The following is a 23,269-nucleotide window of genomic DNA, read 5'->3' on the forward strand; positions in this document are numbered from 1 at the left end:
ATCAATTTTTTATTTTAAGAAAAATAAGACAAATATATAAACATATATCCTTTCTTATATATAACAACATAAAATTATTATATCCTCCATGATAAATAAATAAATATAAAACATTATATATAAAGTAAAATATTTTGTATAAAAATTGTATTTAAGAAAAAGAAGACAAATATACAAATATAAATAAATCATATATATAGTCAAATTAACATTATATATAATGTAAAACATTTTGTATAAAAATAATCATCAATTTTATTTATTTTAAGAAAAATAAGACATATGCAAACATATGCATCAAATATAAAGTAAAATATTTTGTATAAAAATTGTATTTAAGAAAAAGAAGACAAATATATACATCAAATATAAATCATATATATAGTCAAATTAACATTAAATATAATGTAAAACATTTTGTATAAAAATAATCATATCAATTTTATTTATTTTAAGAAAAATAAGACATATATAAACATATACATCAAATATAAATTATATATAATGTTAAATATTTTGTATAAAAATATCAATTTTTTATTTTAGGAAAATAAGACAAATATACAAACATATACATCAAATATAAATCATACATATAGTCAGATTAACAATATATATAATGTTAAATATTTTGTATAAAAATAAGTATATCAATTTGTTATTTTAGGAAAATAAGACAAATATACAAACATACATCAAATATAAATCATACATATAGTCAAATTAACATTATATATAATGTTAAATATTTTGTATAAAAATAAGTATATCAGTTTTATTTATTTTAAGAAAAATAAGATAAATATACAAACATATACACCATATATAAATAATGTTTAGTTAAAATGAACAAAAAATCTATTATCTTAAATATTTTGTATAAAAATAAGTATATCATAATTTTATTTATCTTAAAAAAATACAACAAACATACATCAAATATAAATCTATTTTCCCATGTTTTATAAGGATATAGTCTCAACTGTTATAAATATTAACATATTACTAGTAGAATATATTATAGTGCATTCGTTGGCCAACAATATATTATGCAGTTATTGTAATTTTGTTTTTTCAAAGTTTAACATTTATCCATTTTTTTCTTCATGGATAATTTGCACATAATAATTGCACATAAACAAAAAATGAAACATATATTTTTAAATATATAAATATGTATAATTTTTAAATAAAATATATTACAAATATATTTTAAAATATTTTAATGATTTTTAATCAAAAAAGACAACAGTCATCAGGAATTAAAATCCAGTTATCTAAACTCTGAGGTTTATTTGAAGCATCATATGACACTAAAAAAGAAAATAACACAAATAAATGAACGACATAAAGATGTTAACACTGTTTCGTGTCCAAAAAAAAAGACACATGATTGTTTATCAATCACACTGTGGCGCAGGAGAGCAAGCGAGCGCGCGCGCTGTGCTCGTACACGCGCCGGAGTCACTGACTCGGCGGCGCGCACGTGACGTCACGCAGCCGGCTTTCCTCTCTCTCTCTCCGCTCCTCCTCGCGCAGCTGCTGCACCGGTCTGCAGACATGGCGAACGTCGCAGACACTAAACTCTACGACATCCTCGGAGTATCTCCGTCAGCCACCGAAAACGAGCTCAAAAAGGTAGAGACGGTTCTTTCCGCCCCGCGCATCGTATCGTAACGAAAGCAAAGATGCGGGTGACGCGGGATGCTGCGTGTTGGGGTAGCCACTGGTGTGTTTTTCGGGTTGCATGCTGCTGGGATCCTCCACTGTGGCCTTTCTTCTGGTCCGGAAATGATTTTGGGAACAATTATGAAACGTACATAGTCAAATAACGTAGTTTGTTTACTATTTGTATTGCGGTACGCGCCGTTACGCTAAGAGCATCAGCCAGGTGCTGCAGACAGCTGAAGGTGCTTCTTGCAGTCCAAGAGCATTACAGTGCAAGGAGATGCTTAGCTTACCAGCTGCTGTGCTAAACCTTAGCTCGTATCTCTCATGCAATGAGTCAGAGATGGTTAATGCAATGCCAGGGTTTTGTTTTAGCCATTTCCTCGATGCGAAAGCTCGTATTTGTGTTCAGTCCTTTGTTAGAAGGTGATCAGGCTCTGGCCTTGATGCTCAAGTTGGCTTCTTGTTGTTGTTTTTGATTGTGTGCTGTGCACACAAAGGATTTCAAAAAGCACAGCCAGACCTAAAATAATGTAGGATGTGTGGAGTTATCACACAATAGATACATGAAAGAACTGGCAATGTGAATTCAAAGCCACTAGGGCCAAGAAAAGGCACAATCCATGTAATGTGCTTAGTGAAAAATAGCCTGATAGAGCTCTGAAATCAGCTTCCTTTGATCAGTCAGATGTGGGGGAAATTGGGGTCTTCGCCTTAGTGCTCACAGTTGGGCTTTTCAATGAGGCATGGCATTCGTTTAATATGTGACCCTGGACCACAAAACCAGTCATAAGTAGCACGGGTATGTTTGTAGCAATAGCCAAAAATACATTGTATGGGTCAAAATTATTTTGGCATTTTTCTTTTATGCCAAAAATCATTAGGATATTAAGTAAAGATCATGTTCCATGAAGATATTTTGTAAATTTCTTACCGTAAATATTAACACTTAATTTTTGATGCGTAATATGCATTGCTACAAACTTCATTTGGACAACTTTAAAGGCAATTTTCACAAACCATACATCAGTGGAAAGCTTATTTCAGATTATGTATAAATCTAATTTGTACAAATAAAAAAAAATTGACCCTTATGACTGGTTTTGTGGTCCAGGGTCAACAAAATATATAAAGTATACAAATATATATAAAGTAAACATTTTTAAAACTGTGTTTTAAATGACTTTTAACTAATAAATTACTAATATACAACTAATTAAATGACTTAAATTGATTGATGATTGATTTCTCTTTTATGGCAAAAATCATTAGGTAACTAAGTAAAGATCATGTTCCATTAAGATATTTTGTAAAATTCCCACTGTAAATGTATGAAAACTTAATTTTTGATTAGTAATTTACATTGTTAAGAACATTATTTGAAGAACTTTAAAGGTGATTTTCTCAATATTTTGATTTTTTTGCACCCTCAGATTCATGATTTTAAATAGTTGTATCTCGGCCAAATATTGTCCTATCCTAACAAACCATACATCAATGAAAAGCTTATTTATTCAGCTTTCATATGATGTATAAATCTTTTTGAAAAAATGACCCTTACGACTGGTTTTGTGATCCAGGGTCACATATTAATTTAAATGTACTCCAATAATCTTTCATTTACAACTTTGATAAATAGTTGTATAGTACATGCATTTTAACTTAAAACCTATGCTAAAAATGTCCATGTTATTTATCAAATTTCCAGAAACAATTTTTTTTACAGTTTATTAAAAAAATGTACTGCCAACTAGTAGGGCTCAAAATAAAAGTTTGTTTACCTAATTTATATATGTGTGTGTACTGTGTATATTTATTATGTGTATATAAATACACACAAATGCATGTATGTATTTAAGAAAAAATTTATATATACAAATTATATACACTAATTAGTGATTCATTATTTTTATTTTCAGGCGTACCGGAAATTAGCAAAAGAGTACCACCCTGATAAAAATCCTAATGCTGGTGACAAGGTGAGTTCTCATTTTATCCAAATATAAATTTTGAAAGCCATTAACATGATGGTAATAGTAATTCGACCTGTTTGATTTAGTTCAAGGAGATCAGTTTTGCGTACGAGGTACTGACTAACCCGGAGAAGAAGGACTTGTATGATCGGTATGGGGAACAGGGCTTGCGTGAGGGTGGCGGTGGTGGAGCCGGAATGGAGGACATCTTCTCTCACATCTTTGGCGGAGGCCTGTTTGGCTTTATGGGCGGCCAGAGCAGCAGGAGCCGGAACGGCGGCCGACGGAGAGGAGAGGACATGATACATCCATTGAAGTGAGTGAATATTAAAACTCTGAATATAAAAAGACCCTGGGAATAAAAAAATAAAGTAGCTGAAGAAGGAAAACAGTTTATGCATGGCCGATTTTAAAGGAATAGTTCACCTAAAAATGAAACCCTCAAGTCATTACAGCCTGTATGAGGTTCTTTCTTCTGTTGAGTGCAAAAGAATATATGTTTGTAACCAAAAAGCTGACGGTAGCCATTGACTTCTATAGTGGGTTTTTTTTCATACTATGGAAGTCAATGGCTACCGTCAACTTGACGGTGAGTCAAATGATGACAGAATTTTCATTTTTGGGTGAACTATCCCTGTAAGTCAACATGAAATCAAAATTGATCTTATTTATCTGTAATACCAAATTTACACTGCAAATGTGGCATAGATGGGCTTCTTAAAGGGATAGTTTACCCAAAAATGAAAATTCTGTCATTAATTTCTCACCCTCATGTTGTTCCAAAGCCGTAAGACCTTTGTTCATCTTCAGAACACAAACTAAGATGTTTTTGATGAAATCAGAGAGCTTTCTGACCCTGCATAGACAGCAGGAAAACTTTTAAGTTTAAGGCCAAGAAAGGTAGTAAGGACATCTTACAGGTTTGGAATGACATAACGGTGATATGACATTTTTGGGTGAACTTTCCCTTTAAGTGACATTTACACAAACTGCTTAATGCTGTTGGGAGATGGCATAAATGCAATTACACAGCAAACCCAGTTGTATTCTTTCATGCAATGGGCTGAGGTGGTTTGAAACTGGCATAAATTATTCTGGTTTTTATGCAGAATTATGTCTTTATATAATTTTTTTTAGCAGCTTTAACCCTAAAGATGTCTTTGTGCATGATTTATCTGTACACGTTATTCAAAAGTGTGGTTAGATGTGCTGTAAAATGCATGAAAATGTTTGTTAAACATGATTTTGAAACTTTCTTTTTAAATACCTGATATAGAGTGTCTTTGGAAGATCTGTACAATGGAAAAACAACCAAACTACAGCTAAGCAAGAACGTTCTCTGCAGTGCTTGCAATGGGTGAGTGCGTGAGCAGGACTTTATACACCATCTTCGAAGGTTATAACAATTAAAGGATTCATTCTCTTTGCTTCCAGAATAAAAATTTCCTGATCGTTTCTTCACTCCCATGTCATCCAGCATGTTCGTGTCTTTCTTTCTTCAGTCGAAAAGAAATTAAGGTTTTTAAGGAAAACACTCCAGGACTTTTCTCCATATAGTGGACTTTAAAAGTCCAAATTGCAGTTTTAATGCAGCTTCAAATGACTGTACACGATCCCAACCAAGGAATAAGGGTCTTATCTAGCAAAACGATTGGTCGTTTAAAAAACAAAAAAAAAAAAAAAAAAAAATTATATAGTTTTTAACCACAAATGCTCATCTTGCACTAGCTTGACTTTCATGCATTACATAATTGCATTGGAAATGTCACACATGAGGTGGGCGGAAGTACCGAACCAGTGTTTACAAAGCAAAACAATGATGTCGGATGATTTTGAAGTTGAAAATGACTGTTTTGCTAGATAAGACCCTTATTCCTCTGCTGGGATTGTGTAGAGCCCTTTGAAGCTGTATTAAAACTGCAATTTGGACCTTCAACCCGTTGACCACCATTGAATTCCACTATATGGAGAAAAATCTTGGATTGTTTTCCTCAAAAGCCTTAATTTCTTTTCAACTGAAGAAAGAAATAAACATCTAGGATGACATGGGAGTGAGTAAATTACCAGGAAATTTTTACTCTTGAAGTGAACTAATCCTTTAAATACAGCAAAATACCTTTCTTTGTCTAAATAAACAACTTTTTCCTCAGTCAAGGGGGTAAAACGGGGGCCGTGCAGAAGTGTGCCACGTGTCGGGGCCGTGGCATGCGGATCATGATCAGACAGCTGGCTCCTGGCATGGTACAGCAGATGCAATCCGTGTGCACTGACTGCAATGGAGAGGGTGAGATTTCATTCATTTTCATTTCATGAACTTGATTTGTGATGGTCTGATGGTCTTCAATGCATGGTTGCGTTTTTAGGGGAAGTGATTCATGAGAAAGACCGCTGTAAAGAGTGCGAGGGCCGTAAGGTGTGTAAAGAGGTGAAGGTCTTGGAGGTGCACGTGGATAAAGGAATGAGACACGGACAGAAGATCACATTCAGCGGAGAGGCAGACCAGTCGCCCAACACAGAGCCTGGAGACATTATACTTGTGCTGCAGGAGAAAGAACATGAGGTAACACACACACACACACAGACAAATGTTTACTTGGCTATCTAAATAGGGACATTACATAGACTTCAGTTGTTTTTATATGTTGACCCTAGTTGTAAGAAGCACGGGTATATTTGTAGCAATAGCCAATAATACACTGTATGGGTCAAAATGATCGATTTTTCTTTTATGCCATAAATCATTAGGATATTAAGTAGAGATCATGTTCCATGAAGATATTTTGTAAATTTTCTACCGTAAAAAAAAAAGAACTTAGACAACTTTAAAGGTGATTTTCTCAATATTGTTTTTTTTTTGGCACCCTCAGATGTACAAATAGTTGTATCTCGGCCAAATATTGTCCTGCCCTAACAAACCATACATCAATGGAAAGCTTATTTATTCAGGAAACAGATCATGTATAAATCTGAAATTGACCCTTATGACTGGTTTTGTGGTCCAGGGTCACATAAACAGATAGTTAAACATTTTCTAACCTAAACCTACCCCTAACAGAAAACTTTAAGTATTGTTACAATTTAAAAAAAAAAAAAACTTTTACTTTATTTTGAAACCTCTCAAAGGGAGGTTTTTGGAGATTTTTGTCAGGTTTTGCTCACTTTTGGGTTCAAATTTGTCCCCAAAATGGTTAAGTAGGTACACACACACACTGGGAATATAGTAGCACACTAACTAACTAACTAACTACCTAACAACTATTGTAATTATAGATTAATTTATTGGTTATTTTGCCCAGCTCTTCCTTAGATAACTATAAATGTATTTTGTGCAAAAATGGCATAAAATATAAAGGTTATAATAAAATTGATACATTTGTATTAAGTAATAATTTAAATGATTTATTTTAGTTTAATTGATTTAAATCTTAATATATTAAATATTTATATTTTTTAAATATTTGTAATATGATTTTTTTTGTTTTTACAGTAAAATTACTACTCATAAAAGCATCATTAGTTGGCTTGCATACAGGATTTTCAGTTATGAATTAAATTAAAATTTTATGTTGAGTCATGAACATTTTGATAAATAATTTTGATTTTTTTTTTTTTTTTTTCTTTTCCTGTTGCACTTTAATTTACATAAACGCATATGCTCTTAAAGGGACATACCACTCAAAAATGAAAATGATGTCTTTATTTACTCAGCTGTATGAGATCTTTCTTCTGTTGAACACAAAAGAAGTTATTTTGAAGAATGTTGGTAACCAAACAGTTGACGGTAGCCATTAAATTGTATAGTATTTTTTTTCCATACTATGGAAGCTAATGGCTACAATCAACTTGAGGCTGAGTAAATGATGTCAGTTTTCATTTGTGGTGAACGATCCCTTTAGGCATATTTGTAGAAGGGCAGCAAACAGTATCTAATTACTTTTTGGCAGTTAGGATGTTGCTTTATCCACCTTATTTTTCTCTTAAGAGTGGGCACGGTCGTTTGTAAATTGAATGTGTCTGGCTTCTAGTCTCATCTGCGTCCAGCTATTTTTAGCTGTACAAAACAGCTCATTTTGCTGCTTGTGTATTATCTTAATTATGAACACACTGGTTTGTAGTACAAACAGTTTCACCCTTTACTGCACGTCGCTATTCTTCTCGTTAGTTCACTGCAGCGGCTTATGAACAGGAAGTCTCACTCGTTACCAGAAAACAGATCACTTCCACATTTAAAAATAAGGCGGATAAAAATATAACATTAAAATGGAAGGACATGTGTTTTTCCACTACTTTTAAAGCAGTAATACAAATTATGTCTTTGTTTACAGGAGTTTCGTCGTGATGGAAACGATCTGCACATGGGCCACAGGATTGGCCTGGTGGAGGCGCTGTGTGGATTTCAGTTCATGCTCACGCACCTCGACGGACGACATCTCGTCATCAAATATCCCCCTGGCAAAGTCATAGAGCCAGGTAAGCACAATGTTTTGTCAACGTTTTATGTTTTTGTAGAACATGCTGTAGGAAATGTTGTTGTGTCTCTTGTCAGGTTCTATAAGGGTCGTTCGAGGGGAAGGAATGCCTCAGTACAGAAACCCATTTGAGAAAGGAGATCTGTACATCAAGTTTGACGTCCAGTTTCCTGAGAACGGGTGGATCAGCACGGAGAAACTAACGGTGAGTTTCAACAGTCTGCAGTGCTGCTTAAAGGGATCATTCACTCAAAAATTAAAATTCTGTCTTCATTTACTTAACCTGACGGTAGCCATTAACTTCCAGAGTATGGAAAAATATACTATGTAATTGGCTACCGACAACTGTTCTGTTACCAACATTCTTCAAAATAACTTCTTTTGTGTTAAATAAAATGATTAAAAATGTTCTAAATAAAGCTGAAATAAAATATAAATATTAGATTAAACAGAACTTACTGATTTTTTTTTAAGTTGGTGGATTAAAATGACTAAAACCAAAACTAATTAAAAGCTAAATAGAAAAATTGAAAAACTAATAAAAACAACAAATTTACTGAAATTAAATAAAAACTGAAAATACAAAAATAAAAGCAATTCAAAACATTAATAGTAGTTAATAGTTTATAAATAATGGTAAAAATAAAAACACTGCTTTTTAAAAGTATGCAAATATTGGATAAAATTATGCATTTTTATCTTAGAAGTTGGTTTATACGTCTCTGCATTTTTATTTTTATTTTTTTCATCTTATTGCCTAGGAAATATTTCTCATTTTAAATCAGTTTAACATGATGTACTAAAAAAAAAAAAAAAACTACAACTGAAATAAAAATGAATAAAAACTATATGGACACATAAAAAAACAACAAATAAAATAACAAACAAATAAAAATGGTCTAAAATATAAAAGTTAGAATAAAATTGATAATATAATAGAATAAATGTATTTTAATATTTAAATTATTATAATTTTTAATATATTAAATATTTTAAAAATATTTGTAAGGTTTTTTATATGTATATTCACAGTAAAATTATTACTTATAAAAGCATCATTACTTGTGTTGCATACAGGATTTTCAGTTATAGTTAATGAATTTAAATTTTATTGAACCATGAACATTTTAATAAATGATTGTGCTTTTGTGCATAAAAAAACAAAAACATAAAAGTGGAAAAAAAACCCAAAAACAACAAACTTGAACTGAAATTAAAATGAAAAAATAAATAAAAACTAATGCAATAAAACTAATAAAATAAAACTACAATAATAACTATAATAGCACTAAAATAACGCTGGAGTGTACCTGACTTTGGCTGAAGTGCCCTATTTCTTGCGCATGTCTGTTCACGCAGGAGTTGGAGGATCTGTTGCCGTCACGTACAGAGGTTCCTGTCATCGCAGCTGATGCGGAGGAAGTTGATCTGCAGGACTTTGACATGAGTCAGGGATCGTCTGGTGGTCACCGCCGCGAAGCGTACAACGACAGCTCCGACGAAGAAGGTGGTCCGCACGGTCCGGGGGTGCAGTGCGCTCACCAGTAGTCCCACAGTCCTTTACAAGTTTTTTTGGGGGAATTAATACAATTCCCCTTTTTCGGACAGATTCAATCCCCACCCTCCACGATCATCATATAGTGAACCGAACATACACACACACACACACACACACACACTTGCAGTATATATAGACATACTTACACTGCATATTTACTGCAATCTTACCTATGAGTACACTCATTCACGCACTGTTTTAAAGAAAAGACAAGCATAACTAAAGGCGAAGCAAAATAATTTATTCATCACTACTTCATTTCCATCGTAGACTTTCACAGTATATACTGTATGCTCTCTGAATATATAAAACTCAATGTCTGTGAGGAGACAGACGGTTGTTTAAGTTATAATTAACACGCACGCACAAATTTGTTAAAGACTGAGGCATTGTGGAGTTTCCTGGAGTTCAATAAAATGTTCAAACGTGTTTCATTATATACTTGCCAGTTATTCAGGCACTGTCAGTCATCTTGTACTGTTGTGCTGGTTTATATTCAACGGCAGGACAGAATAGCATGCATGTGGGCGACACGCTCTCTACTGAGATTAATACGAAGCAAACCAAACCCAGAAGTGTTTTAATGTGCTTACTGTCTATGATCAAGGTGTACAAGTCATGCAACTTATTTTTTGCCAAAGAAACCACAGTCTTCTTAAAAGATCAGCAGCCAATGTGTGCATGCATTGTAAGCACTATTATAAACCTATAGGGGGCGGCATTTATCATTGGCAATTAGGAAAGTGTTTGAACCGTGAATATGAGTTGCTATCGTTCAAACACAGTTTCTTTTGTGCTCATACATCAATAAAGTGGATGAATGTTTTGACCGTGTGCTGTATGTTTGTAGAAATGGGTCTGAGTACGCACTAGCGTCCTTCTTCGGTTTCTGTCATGCGTTGAGCTGTGGGCGCAAGGAGCTCTTTAAACCCAGCTGTGTTTCTGTAACAACAAAACACTGATAGATTAGTACAACTTTCATTTTCTAAAGAGACCTTTATTTTGTTTCAAACTCATCGTTTTCTTTCTCCATAAATGGAGAAATTTAACATATTGTTAACGCTGTTATTTTGAAATCACCACAGGTTGTTTCGTATGGAAGCCCATTTCTGTCATGTTAGAAAAAATGATGCTTTGTTAAATCAAATTATGACATAAAAGGGCAAAAAAGCGAGATGCCAAGTCATAATTATGAGATAAATAGGTAGAAATTATGAAATAGAATTATAAAATAAAAAATATTGTACAAATGATTTGTGCATTTCAACTTTTTCATCTCTTAATTATGACAGGTAATTTTGACAGTTTATTTCCTAAATATGTTTTAGTATGTCAATGTCCACTTTTTATCTTCATCATATTTTTCACTTGTGTCACAATTTCAACTTTTTATCTCATAATTACAATTTGTCAATTTTGACTTGTCATAATTTGACAATTTTATGTCTTAATTTAGAATTTTATCATAGTTTTCACTGGGTATACCAATGTTGACTTTTTGTCTCATAATTATGATTTGTCAATTTCAGCTTGTCATAATTTCACAATTTTGTCTTAATTTCAACTTTTAACAGAATTTTGAATTGGTATATTAATTTTGACGTTTTTTCTCATAATTATGATTTGCCAATTTCAATTTGTCGTAATTTGCCAATTCATTTTAATTTTGACTTTTATCATATTTTTTTCTTATGTTGAATTAGTATGTCCATTTTTGCTTTTTATCTTATTTATAATTGGTCATATTTTGACAATTTTATGTTTTTATTTTGAAGACCATAATTTTCACTGTCAGTTTTTGCTTTTTTTTTCTCACTGTGATTTGTCAATTTTGACTTGTCATAATTGGACAATTTTGTCAACTTTTTCAAAATTGTGAAAAATTATTAGAATTTTATGTATGAAAAAATTTATGAATTTTAGTATGACACTTTTGTTGCCTTATCTCATGATTTGTCAAATTTGACTTGTAATTTGACAGGTTTGTTTTAATGTTGACTTAATTTTGACTTCTTTTGATGTGTCATTTTTTTGTTTTTTATCTCATTATGATTTGTCAATTTCGACTTATCATATTTATAATTCTGACTTAGTATGTCAATTTTAGTATGTTTTATCTCTTAATTATGATTCGTCAATTTCGACTTGTCATAATTTGACAATTTTCTGTCTTAATTTTGACTTTTACTATTATTTTGACTTAGTATGTCAATTTTGACTTTTATCTCAATTATAATTTGTCAGTTTCGACTTCATAATTTGACAGTTTTGTCTTAATTTTGACTTTTTGAAGTATGTCAGTTGGGACTTTTTATCTCATAATCATGATTTGACAATTTCGACTTGTCATAATTTGACATTCTGTGTCTTAAATTTGACTTTTATCACAATTTTGACTTTTTATCTCATAATTATGATTTACCAAATCATGCTTTTTTTCTTATGTGGCAGAAATAGGTTTCCACAGGTTTCAAGTCCCACAAAACAAAACAAAAACAAACAAAAAAACACACACATGGGACTTAGGGTGATCACTGTCAGAATTAACTATTTCAGCAAAAGTGCGTATACATTACCTCTCCCGTCTGGTCTGGAGAATGCAGGAGCGTTCTCTCCTCATCTGCTGAAGTTTCTCTCTTACTAAAGTTTTCTGTTGATGCTCATCCTCCTAGAACATTCAATCAACATTTACATCATGTCCACATTGAGGTGTCTGAAAGTATGTGCACATTAATGTGTGTGTACCTGTCGTAGTGTGTCGGTCAGATGTCTGAGTGTGTCTTCCTGCGTCAAACCCAACAGATCTTCATCTGCCTTCCGACTCTGAACGATGGCCAGTCGCTCTTGAACCTGAACAGAAGGAAACATAATTCACTCATAATTTTTCCCTGCCCTTAAAGTAAATTTAAAATAAAACAGACCCTACTTACTTATTTAGTTCAAATTTCTGGTATTGTTGTGCACAATTCATCGTTGCATGTTATTCCAATAATTTCAATCTTTTCTTTTTCAAATCAATATTCAGTTTTACCCAAAAATGTCATATTATGAAAGTAAGCTGGGTTATGAATTTGAAAAAGGCCCAAAAGCAAAGTATATGGCCTTTTAAACTAAATATTTCACATATAAAACACATGAATGCCCATTTCCAACAAGCTTGCACTGGTAAATCTTATTTATGACATAAAAAGTAAACATGATGTGATGAAGTCACATTTATGAGATCAAAACAAAACAATACACACTAAGTGATTATTATGACGAGTCAAAATTATGAGATAAAAGCAATAATTCTGACAAAGTCAAAATTAGAATAAAAAGTCATAATTATGAGATAAAGTCAGTTATGAAGTCTTTATAACAAGAATTCAACATATTCTGACTTTATCTTAAAATTGTTATAATTCCAAGATTTTGATATAATTATGACTGTATATCTCATAATTTTGTCTTTGTCTCAAAATTAGACTGACTTTATCTCATAATTTCAACAAATTTGGCTTTATCTCAAAATTGTTTTGTCATAATTCTAAGTTTTTGACAATTATTTCATAATTTGACTATATCTCATAATTTTGACTCTCAAAATTACATTTCTCATAATTTCAGTTTATCTAAAATTGTGAAAATTACACTCACTCTATCTCATAATTTCAATTATTTCAAAATTGTTGTCATAATTTCAAGTTTTTGACATTATTATGACCCTATATCTCATAATTTTGACTTTATCTCAAAATTAGACTGACTTTATCTCATAATTTCAATTTATCTAGCCATAATTCCAACTTTTTGACATAATTATGATTTTACATCTCATAATTTTGACTTTATGATAAAATTACACTTTCTCATCATTTCAATTTACCTAAACTTTTACCTTTCAACTTTTTGATATAATTATGACTCATAATTTTGACTTCAGATCAAAATTACACTGACTTCATCTTATAACTTAAATTAACTAAAATTTTTGACAATTATCTCATAATTTGACTATATCTCATAATTTTGACTCAAAATTACATTGACTTTCTCATAATTTCAATTTATCTTAAATTTTTAAAATTACACTGACTCTATCTCTTTAATAAAGTCTTAATATCTCTTTGACATAATTATGACTTTGTATCTCATAATTTTGACTTTAGCTCAAAATTACACTGACTTTATCTTATAATTTCAATTAACTAAAATTTTGACTTTATCTAAAAATTGTTTTGTCATAATTTCAAGTTTTTTTTACCTAATTCTGACTATATCTCAATTTTAACTTTATCTCAAAATTTAGACTTTATTTCATAATTTCAACTTTTTATATCATAATTAAGTACGATTTTGTCATAATTATGATTTAGCTAAGCATTTTTTTTTCGTGTGGCAGTGTGCTTTCATAAACACACCACACATTTTAAAGATGGCCCAGAAATGTCATACAGCATGAGTTTTCTCACTCTGAGCAGTTGTCTGTCTCGGTCTCGTTGCCAGCGTCGCTCTGCTCTCCTCTGGATGTCTACTAGGCAGCGCATCGTGGCCTCCCGCTGCAGCTGCTGCTCCTCACCCGCTCTCTCACAGAGCTCCTCGTTCCTCTGCCCCTGAAGCGATGCCTCCATCTCATGGGACCCGAATGTTTGTGTAGGTTCCCTGTCTGGGAAATGAACACTTGCTGGTGCCGTGTTGCTGTCTGTTGTGTCAGTGTTTTGTAGCAGCCGTGGAGCAGCAGGTGGTGTTTGCTCGACCTGCTGGGTGTCACTGAATGTAAACTCTCCATCTCTTATGCCCTCCTGACATCAAAATAAAATAATAAAATAAAATACTATTTTATAAGAAAATGCTACTATAAATATTATATTATAGTAATGTAAAAAATAATTTAGTGCATGATTAGCACATTGGGGGCACTTCAGATAACAAAAAAAGGTTGATAACCTCTGATTTAACAATTCCTAATATCACATATTATTCATTACAGATAATATGCACATAGCAGAGAACACAGGACACTTTATTATGGGCCAAAAGGGAAGCTAAAGATGGACCAGAGGTAATTTGAAGTGATTGTCTTACTGTGATGAAGCTTGAATGGACTTCTTGGATCTGTGTCTTTCCTTTCACACTGTCTGTGTGATCTGAATGTGTTTCTTCATATTGTTCACTTGGCTGCAGCGAGACGGAGCTTATGTTTTCCTGCTGTGTGTAAATGTGCACATCATGTGGAGTTGTGTCCACATCTGTATCCTCATGCACTGCAATAGAGACAGCCTCTACTTCCTGTTGAGCCGAGGTCACTTCCTGCAGAATGAACAGTTTGAGCTGATTTAAGACAGAGTGCATGTGTTTGTGTGTATGAACAAACCTGAATGTGATTCTTTCCGTGGGCTGGTTTGCTCCAGGCCAATGTGATCAGAGAGTTTTGTTTCTCCACTGTAATCTCCTGAGGGTCTCCTTTGTTCTCTGTTTGTCTGTCTCTGTCTCCATCTCTCGTCTCCATCATGCTTTCTTCATCTCTTGGGTCTCTGACACACAAGATCTCTAAATATGGAGTGTCTTCTGGATCTAAAGCCATGCCACAGCCTTCAAACATAAAAATGCAAAACAAATGCATTTATCACAAAAATATCAAGCAGCATAACTGTTTTTAACATTGATAAGAAATGTTTCCTGAGCAGGAAATGAGTAAGTTAGAATGATTTCTGAAGGATCAAGTGACACTGAAGACTGGAGTAGTGATGCTAAAAAAATTCAGCTTGCATCGCAGGAATAAATTACATTTTACAATATATTAAAATAGAAAACAATTATTTTAAATTGTAATAATATTTTACATTTTTTACTGTATTTTTAATCATATAAATGCAGCTTTGGTGATCATAAGAAAAAATACAGATCAAACCCAAAACTTTTGAATGGCAGTGTACATGCATATATGACATGCATATAAAACACTTTCTTGCATCCCTGTTTAATGCTTCATCTTTAAGGCATTATATTAATGGCCTGGCATATGAATGTTTGTCATTTACCAGTGCAGAGTTCTTGTTTTTCACCATCTGACGGATCCTCCTGTTCCTGCTCAGTCCTTTCTCTCTCCTAAAAGAGACAGAAAACAGCTACTCATGTTGTATTCCTTTCAATTGAATATTCAGATAATCTCTGTAAGCGACACTTCTTCAATGGTTTCCTGAACTTTCTGTATATCGAGCCATTTCTCACTAGATAGAGTTCTTGAGTTGGCAACAAGGTTTTCTGGATATTATAAAAATTCTTTATGTTACACTAGTATAAGTTCTTCAGATCACTGCATACGCTGTTAAAAATAAAGGTTCTTTTCGGCACTGATGATTCCATTCTAAAACCTTGGAATCTTTCTGTTGCACAAAAGTTTCCTTATAGTGGAAAAAGATTCTTTAGATCTTTAGATCCTTTAGCTCTTTAGATTATTAAAATGTTTTTCACAATAAAAAGTGTTCTGTTTCAGAACTGTTCACTGAAAGGTTCTTTGTGAAACCAAAAATGGTTCTTCTATGACATTGCTGTGAAAACCCCCTTCTGAAACCTTCATGTTTTAAGAGTGTAGGTTCTTCAGATCTCTGCGTAGACTGTAGGTATCATCTGTTAAAGGAGAAGTTCATTTCTAGAATGAAAATTTTCTGATAATTTACTTACTCTTATGTCCTCACGTTCATGTCTTTCTTTCTTCAACTGTAAAGAAATGAAGGTTTTTGAGGAAAACATTACAGGATTTTTCTCCATATAGTAGACTTCAATGGTGGCCTGAGTTTGAACTTCCAAAATACAGTTTAAATGCAGCTTCAAAGGGCTCTAAATTATCCCAGCCGAGAAATAAGGGTCTTATCTAGCAAAACGATCTTTGCGACTGAAGAAAGAAAGACATGAACATCTTGAAAGACATGGGGGTGAGTAAATTATCAGGAACTTGTGGGTGCAAAAGTGAGGCCTTGCTAAAGATCTAGTCCATAAATGATTTTCTAAATGATCATGAAACACAAAGGATCTAATATGGTGAAGAATCTAAAAGCATGATTTATGACTGATAATGTGTAAGTGTGGAAGTAATTTGTCATTACAGTGTTAGCATTCACTGTGCTGGTGCCTCTGCTGGCATGCGCTGGTACACGTGACTGCAAAACTTCATGGAGGTTGTGGAAACTGGGTCTGTGAAATTCACTCTCATATTTGCGAAGCAAAGTCCAAAGACCCTCAGGTTCCTGAGAAGTGAAAGACATTATTCACACAATAAACATCATCTGCTCTGCGCACTGTCATGATGCATTCAGAATGTTTGTTTTACTTACTTATTCTCTAACTTTATTATAATACTTGTGTTTTCTGTTTTAACTTTAAATTAGATTTGACAAATACACATTTTATACTGTGGTGCTGTTCAAAATGCAATCCTTGCTTGCTGTATACTATAATGTGTGTGAGATTCACCAAATCTGGCAGAGAGTTTAAAACAGTCCAGGCCTCATCTTCATGTGCTTGTGTCAGCTGGGTCAGCAAATGAGTGGCACATTCCCCCCATGACACATCTATCCCAGAACACCCTGGGGCGAACGGTCCAGTATAAGAACCATGTGCTTCCTGTAGAGAGACTTTAATCTGCTGCAGGCTCCACACACAGCTCTGATCCACCTCGTTTCCATGAACCACATCTGAAAGATAGACACATATACACACTTTAATGAAAACCAGAAGCATATTTTACTGGTGATGTGCTTGTAAGTTACTAGTCACTTCAGTAAGTTCACCTAAAAATGAACTCATATCATATTAGTTTGTAAAAACATGAGGGTGAGTAAATGATGATAGGATAATCCTTTTTAAGTGATCTATCACTTTCTGTAGTGGTGTTTGTGTTTTTATATGTAGTTGATGTTGTTAACTGTTGTTTTTCTGAATGTTTTCCTCGAGGTCACTCAGGGAAAGCCTGTGCAAGATCTCCACCAATCGTTTCCGCTCCTGCTCCTGGCACATAACCAAAAACTGCAGCACAGCCTGATGGGTACAAAATAAATAATCTGTAATTAAAGTGTACATAACACAAGCATATTAGGCAAATATTTCTGCCTTCAAGTCTCACATGAATCTACATATTTAAGACATTAAATACTTTTATTTAGCAAGGATGCGTAAAATTGACAGTAAAAAGATTTATAATGTTGCAAACAATTTCTATTTCAAATAAATGCTGTTCTTTTGAACTTTCTTTTCATCATAAATACCTGAAGAAAATGTATTGTGGTTTTCACAACTGTTTTCAACACTGATAATACAATAAATGCTTTTTGAACAGCAAATCTGCATATTAGAATGATTTCTGAAGGATCATGTGACACTAAAGACTGGAGTAATGATGCTGAAAATTCAGCTTTGCATCACAGAAATAAATTACATTTTATGTAAATATATTTAAATAGAAAACTGTTCTTTTAAATTGTAATAATATTTCACAATATTACTATTTTTTACTATATTTTTTTAACAAACAAATAGTCTCTTATGCCTTGGTGAGCACCAAACATGCTAATTTAATTCCAACCAAAATCCCTTGAATTTATAACATAACACACTGCAACTTCTGAACGCACAAATTTGGAGGAGTGTCATGTATATGTGCAGACGCAGTACCTGTTGTGCACAATTTCCTGTTTTCCAGCCCTGCTGTTTTTTAGCAGTGGAATCCAGATTTTGCTGAAGCCAGATCCTGGTGAGATCCTGACTGACTGAACCTCTCAAATAAGGCCTAGAGCACACAGAAATGATTTTAATTCAAGCTTACACACCTTGGAGTGAAAGTAAACAGACTTCGGAGTGAAAGTAGGTGGATGTGTCAGCATGTAATATTTTAAATACAGATGATGTGTCCACTTCCCATATTTAACACGCTCACCATCTGTCCCAGTGCTGTCTGGCGACCAGCAGCGCAGTGTAGGACTGATTCTCTCTCTCGGCTCTCCTCACAGCAACACACATACTGAGATATATAACACGCAGAGCTTTCTGTCCCAATCTGCAGGAGCAATAAATCACAACATCTGCAACCATTAGCATATGTTTAGTGTTACAGATTGATATTGGCATTAAAAGGTCATGCTTAACTTGCATTCTCAGATGCATAAACTGTCTTCACCTGTAGTTCATTTTCTTCAGGTCATCACATGTCTGGCCTAAATCAGCTTTATGTGAAATATTTGAGACCTACTACTGATGCTTTAAGCCAATCACATGCATTTATGAGAATTCATCAACCGATGAATACATTACAATGACCTGTTCATGAGTGCGCTGATTGATTCCTTCTCATCTTGATAATGTGACTCCAGTTCCAACAGGAAGATGAAAGCGGACCAAGCCTGTTCCCTCGGTTTAGACGACCAAGCCTGATCTCTAGGTTTAACACTCTCAGGACAGCCTCTCAAGACCACAGAACCACAGCTCCTGCCATATTCATCAAATATAATTAAGTAATAATGTATTTGGTAATGCTTTAATTGAAGCTTTTATATACAGTTGAGGTCAAAAGTGTAAGAATCTGCAAGATGTTAATTATTTTACCAAAAGAGGGATCATACAAAATACATGTTATTTTTTATATAGTTCTGACCTGAATAAGATATTTCACATAAAAGATATTTACAGTCGACAAGAGAAAATAATAGTTGAATTTATAAAAAAATGACCCTGTTTACATACACTTTATTCTTAATACTGCGTTGTTACCTGAATGATCCACAGCTGTGTTTGTTTGTTTAGTGATAGTTGTTCATGAGTCCCTTGTTTGTCCTGAACAGTTAAACTGCCTGCTGTTCTTCAGAAAAATCTTTTAGGTCCCACAAATTCTTTGGTTTTTCAGCAATATCATGTTTTTTTTCATGTAGTACTGCCCTTTAGAAGCTACGCAAGATACTTACATGTTTCCCAGAAGACAAAATAAGTTAAATTTACACTGATTTTCAAATTCCAAGAGTTTTCACCCCCTGCTCTTAATGCATTGTGTTTCCTTCTGGAGCATTAGTGAGCATTTGAACCTTCTGTAATAATTGTATATCTGAGATTATGAGTCCCTCAGTTGTCCTCAGTGTGAAAAGATGGATCTTAAAATCATAAAGTCATTGTTGGAAAGGATTTAAATACACAAAAATGCTGAAAAACGAAGAATTTGTTGGACCTAAAGGATTTTTCTGAAGAACAGCAGGCAGTTCAACTGTTCAGGACAAACAAGGGACTCATAAACAACTCACTAAACAAAAAGGTGTATGCAAACTTCTGACCTCAACTGTATAGAATGCATATGAAAGTATTTTGGTAACACTTTACAATAATTCCCATTAGTTAACATTAATTTTAACATTAGTTAAAGCATTAACTAACAATGAGCAGTACATTTATTACAATATTCATTAATCTTTGTTACTGTTAGACAGTTAATAAAGTGTTACTTACAATATATTTTCATAATTATATTTGAGTTTAAACACCAAATACAGTATATAATAGCAGACTCTGCATTTACAGATGCACAACTAACTAGTAGTACCTGTAGCACCGGAGGGCCCCAGGAAGCCCACACACCTGAACCCAGTCTCTGTGTCTGAATGCCAGCTCTACACACGCTCCTAATTCACACACACATTCTGTCTGATCCCACACTGACATTGAGTCCCACCAAACAACACCTGTAATGTTGTGCAAAAAGAAACTGTTAAACTATTCTGTGAAAGGAAGCATTATGATCTCAGAGTATCTATTACCATACTCATCCTGTAACATCTCTCTGTACAGCTGCTCTCTGATGATCTCATATTTATAGTACAGGAGCTGGAGGATGTCGGTAGTGCTGGGACAGATCCTGACCGGTCGCATGATGCCAGCGTTCCTCTGAGAAAGAGACGGTAGGACACTCCACATGCCATCAAGAACGAGTCTGAACAGAAAGCAGGAGGAGTATATGGTGAATTTGTTCAAATGGGATTGTGAGCAGCTGAATGAATGAGTGTGTGTTTAAAAAACCTGGTGTAAAGTCTCTTGGCTCTGTTCTGAAGATACAAGATACTAAACTGCTCTGGATCCTGCTCCTAGAACAAAATAATACAAAGTGTGCACACATATATTTAGCAGACACCTTTCTCTAAAGCAATTAACAAACAAGTGAATGACCCATGATTAAGGTAAAACGATGATTAACTAAAAACATACTGTCTGAATACTCAGTTCTGATTGGCTGGCAGGTATGCATTAAACCCATTTAATATTAAGTCAGTTGTTCCAAATCACCGTTCTAAATTAATGTGCCATACAAAACAGCTTGTTTTGCTGCTTGATATTGTAAATAGGTGTGTCTTATGTATTATATATTATTTTAATGTATTATGTTAATTATGAACACACTGGTTTGTAGTGCAAACAGTTTTACCGTTTACTGCACATTATTATTCTTCTCGTTATAGTGACTAATGAATCGGAAGTCTCACTCATAGGCTTACTTCCACATGGAAGAAGAAGGTGGATACTTTGTTCAAATAAATGTGGTCATGCTGCACTGTTTCATCTCTGTGTCTGATTTGAAGCAGGCAGAGGCTTCCAGTCAAATATTGTGCTGCAAATATCATTAACAGCTTTAACTTCTCAGTACTGGCAAACAACCTTGGTATAAGCAGAATAATGCATGGCTAGCTGTGCATTAAATGATTTTAATGCACAACATGAAGGCCACCTGACACAAAGCAGACAGTAATATAATATACTATAATATAAAAATATGACTTTGGTTTTCTACCTGTTGTCTGGAGCTGAAGTTGATTGTTGAGGATTGTGTATTTTGTTTAGGATTGATTCTACCAGCCTTCAACATCTGGAGATCCCAGAACAGCTACAGAAAATACAAGCCACTCATATTGTTTAATTTAGAATAAATTAATTAATTAGTATAACTTTACAATTTATATAATATAATTTCACAATTTGTGACCATGGACCACAAAACCAGTCATAAGGGTTAATTTTTCAAAATTGAGATTTATACATCCCATGAATGCTGAATAAACAAGCTTTTAATTGATGCATGGTTTGTTAGGACAGGATAATATTTGGCAACTATTTGAAAATATGAAATCTAAGGGTGCAAAAAAAAAAAAATGAGGCTCTTAGCAATGCATATTACTAATCAGAAACTAAGTTTTAATATATTTATGGTAGGAAATTTACAAAATATCTTGATGTAACATGATCTTTACTTAATAACCAAATGATTTTTTGGCATAAAAGAAAAATCGATCATTTTGACCCATATAATGTATTGTTGTTGGCTATTGCTACAAATATACCCATGCTACTTAAGACTGGTTTTGTGGTCCAGTGTCATATTTGACATGATTTTTAAATGTAATCACTCAAAATACCCAAAACAAAGATAAATACTGTAGCTGACAAGGCAAAGGTTCACTGTAAGGATAAAACCCATAGAAAATGTTCTGGCAGAAAATTACAAGTGTTTTTTTTTTGTTGTTGTTTTCTTTCATTTAATTTCATATATCATTTAATCCTAAAAAGCAGCACAATGATATGTGCAATTGAAAAATACCTGTGAACATTTCTTCATATCAACATGGCACATTGTGACACATTTTCTGACTGTTTAGAGCATTTATTTTCAGTCTAAATTCTCAATTCATTGTCAGATTAGTTCAAATCAAAAATCTAAATACATATATATATATATAACATGTATGTATTGTAATATATATATTCTTAATTTAGATTATGAAGTAATGTGGCAAAGTATTACAGTGAAATACAGATGGAATTAAATTAAATAAATACCTGTTCTCTATTCTCACGCTGTTTCTCCATCGCTAGCAGAACATGCACAACTCCTCTGGCTGAACATGACAAGACTCCACTTTGACCTCTGACCTGAAACATTACAAAGCATTTCTTTCTGGTTCCTCTTTTCTGTCTCATTCATGAGATTCTGACACAGCAAGTCTTGTTCACCTGTGAAATGGCCCTCTTTGTCTCGTCCAGGCTGGCGGTGATGAGAAAGACGTTGCTATAGAGCGAACAGATCATGTCCACACCAACCTCATCATCCTCATGTACACCAATCGACTCGCACACCAACTGCAAACACTCTTCCATCCTAAAAAAGACAAAAGCACTCAATGTAAGCTCAGTTGCATTGTCTCAAATGCCTTTGAATAAAAAAAAAATATACATTTAAACAAATCATGAAACGAGTTCTTGCTGTGCATCATGATCAAATTCAAATATAACAGCTAGTTCTACCTAACACAATTCAAACAGGAAAAGGGAAAGTGTCTCACCTGTTCGATGAGATTATCTTCATGAATCATGCAAGATAGCAACAAAGCCACGTCTGTTGCTGAGGAAACTGCTAAGAGTCAGATTACAAAAGACGTTCAGCTCAGTGCTGAGCACATTCTTCCTCAGACAAATCATGACACTAAATCAGCAACAATACTTAAGCAAACAAACACCAAAAAGCCTGGCTGAATCCTATATAGACAGTTATGACAGACTTTACATTTTTGGTTCAATTTTACCATTTAGGATTTATA

General features: G+C 33.5%; 3 protein-coding genes across 3 annotated transcripts in view; 1 reads left to right on the top strand and 2 right to left on the bottom strand.

Annotated features, from left to right (window-relative positions):
- Nucleotides 1–1,471: 1,471 nt before the first annotated feature.
- dnaja2b (DnaJ heat shock protein family (Hsp40) member A2b) lies at nt 1,472–10,494 on the top strand. Its single transcript, XM_051135425.1, has 9 exons — nt 1,472–1,638; nt 3,588–3,647; nt 3,728–3,957; nt 4,918–4,998; nt 5,792–5,925; nt 6,005–6,201; nt 7,967–8,111; nt 8,188–8,315; nt 9,470–10,494. The coding sequence occupies exons 1-9, from the start codon at nt 1,561–1,563 to the stop codon at nt 9,656–9,658; spliced, it is 1,242 nt and encodes a 413-aa protein (XP_050991382.1). The 5' UTR covers nt 1,472–1,560; the 3' UTR covers nt 9,659–10,494.
- Nucleotides 10,491–21,239, bottom strand: LOC127180984 (uncharacterized). The gene is made up of 18 exons (XM_051135423.1): nt 21,176–21,239; nt 20,703–20,767; nt 20,444–20,616; nt 20,230–20,368; nt 18,963–19,130; nt 18,583–18,702; nt 18,321–18,435; nt 17,576–17,687; nt 17,124–17,344; nt 16,757–16,897; nt 16,335–16,370; nt 15,692–15,758; nt 15,025–15,242; nt 14,736–14,960; nt 14,123–14,452; nt 12,414–12,518; nt 12,245–12,336; nt 10,491–10,610 (listed from the first exon to the last, which is right to left on the bottom strand). Exons 3-18 carry the CDS (start codon nt 20,598–20,600, stop codon nt 10,538–10,540), a joined length of 2,319 nt encoding a protein of 772 aa, XP_050991380.1. The 5' UTR covers nt 20,601–20,616; nt 20,703–20,767; nt 21,176–21,239; the 3' UTR covers nt 10,491–10,537.
- A 1,272-nt stretch (nt 21,240–22,511) lies between these two features.
- Nucleotides 22,512–23,269, bottom strand: part of kcp (kielin cysteine rich BMP regulator) — a 55,882-nt gene continuing 55,124 nt past the window's right edge. The window contains exons 45-47 of the transcript XR_007829716.1: nt 23,015–23,085; nt 22,686–22,830; nt 22,512–22,604 (exon numbers count right to left, since the gene is read on the bottom strand). The gene's annotated coding sequence lies outside the window, so the exon portion shown is untranslated. The remainder of the gene's footprint in view (nt 22,605–22,685; nt 22,831–23,014; nt 23,086–23,269) is intronic.

Source organism: Labeo rohita, chromosome 18 (assembly GCF_022985175.1).
Source record: "Labeo rohita strain BAU-BD-2019 chromosome 18, IGBB_LRoh.1.0, whole genome shotgun sequence".
In the NCBI taxonomy this organism is placed as follows: Eukaryota; Metazoa; Chordata; class Actinopteri; order Cypriniformes; family Cyprinidae; genus Labeo; species Labeo rohita.

What these genes read in the sequence shown, in the direction of transcription:
- dnaja2b (XM_051135425.1), top strand. Translation starts at nt 1,561, where the DNA reads ATGGCGAACGTCGCAGACACTAAACTCTACGACATCCTCGGAGTATCT. An exon ending in CCGAAAACGAGCTCAAAAAG is followed by an intron (nt 1,639 to 3,587) that starts GTAGAGACGGTT and finishes TTTTATTTTCAG; the next exon opens with GCGTACCGGAAATTAGCAAA. An exon ending in TGCAGGAGAAAGAACATGAG is followed by an intron (nt 6,202 to 7,966) that starts GTAACACACACA and finishes CTTTGTTTACAG; the next exon opens with GAGTTTCGTCGTGATGGAAA.
- LOC127180984 (XM_051135423.1), bottom strand. Translation starts at nt 20,600, where the DNA reads ATGTGGAGTGTCCTACCGTCTCTTTCTCAGAGGAACGCTGGCATCATG. An exon ending in AGACAGCACTGGGACAGATG is followed by an intron (nt 18,436 to 18,582) that starts GTGAGCGTGTTA and finishes TGTGTGCTCTAG; the next exon opens with GCCTTATTTGAGAGGTTCAG. An exon ending in GAGACAGACAACTGCTCAGA is followed by an intron (nt 12,519 to 14,122) that starts GTGAGAAAACTC and finishes CCTTCTGTTCAG; the next exon opens with GTTCAAGAGCGACTGGCCAT.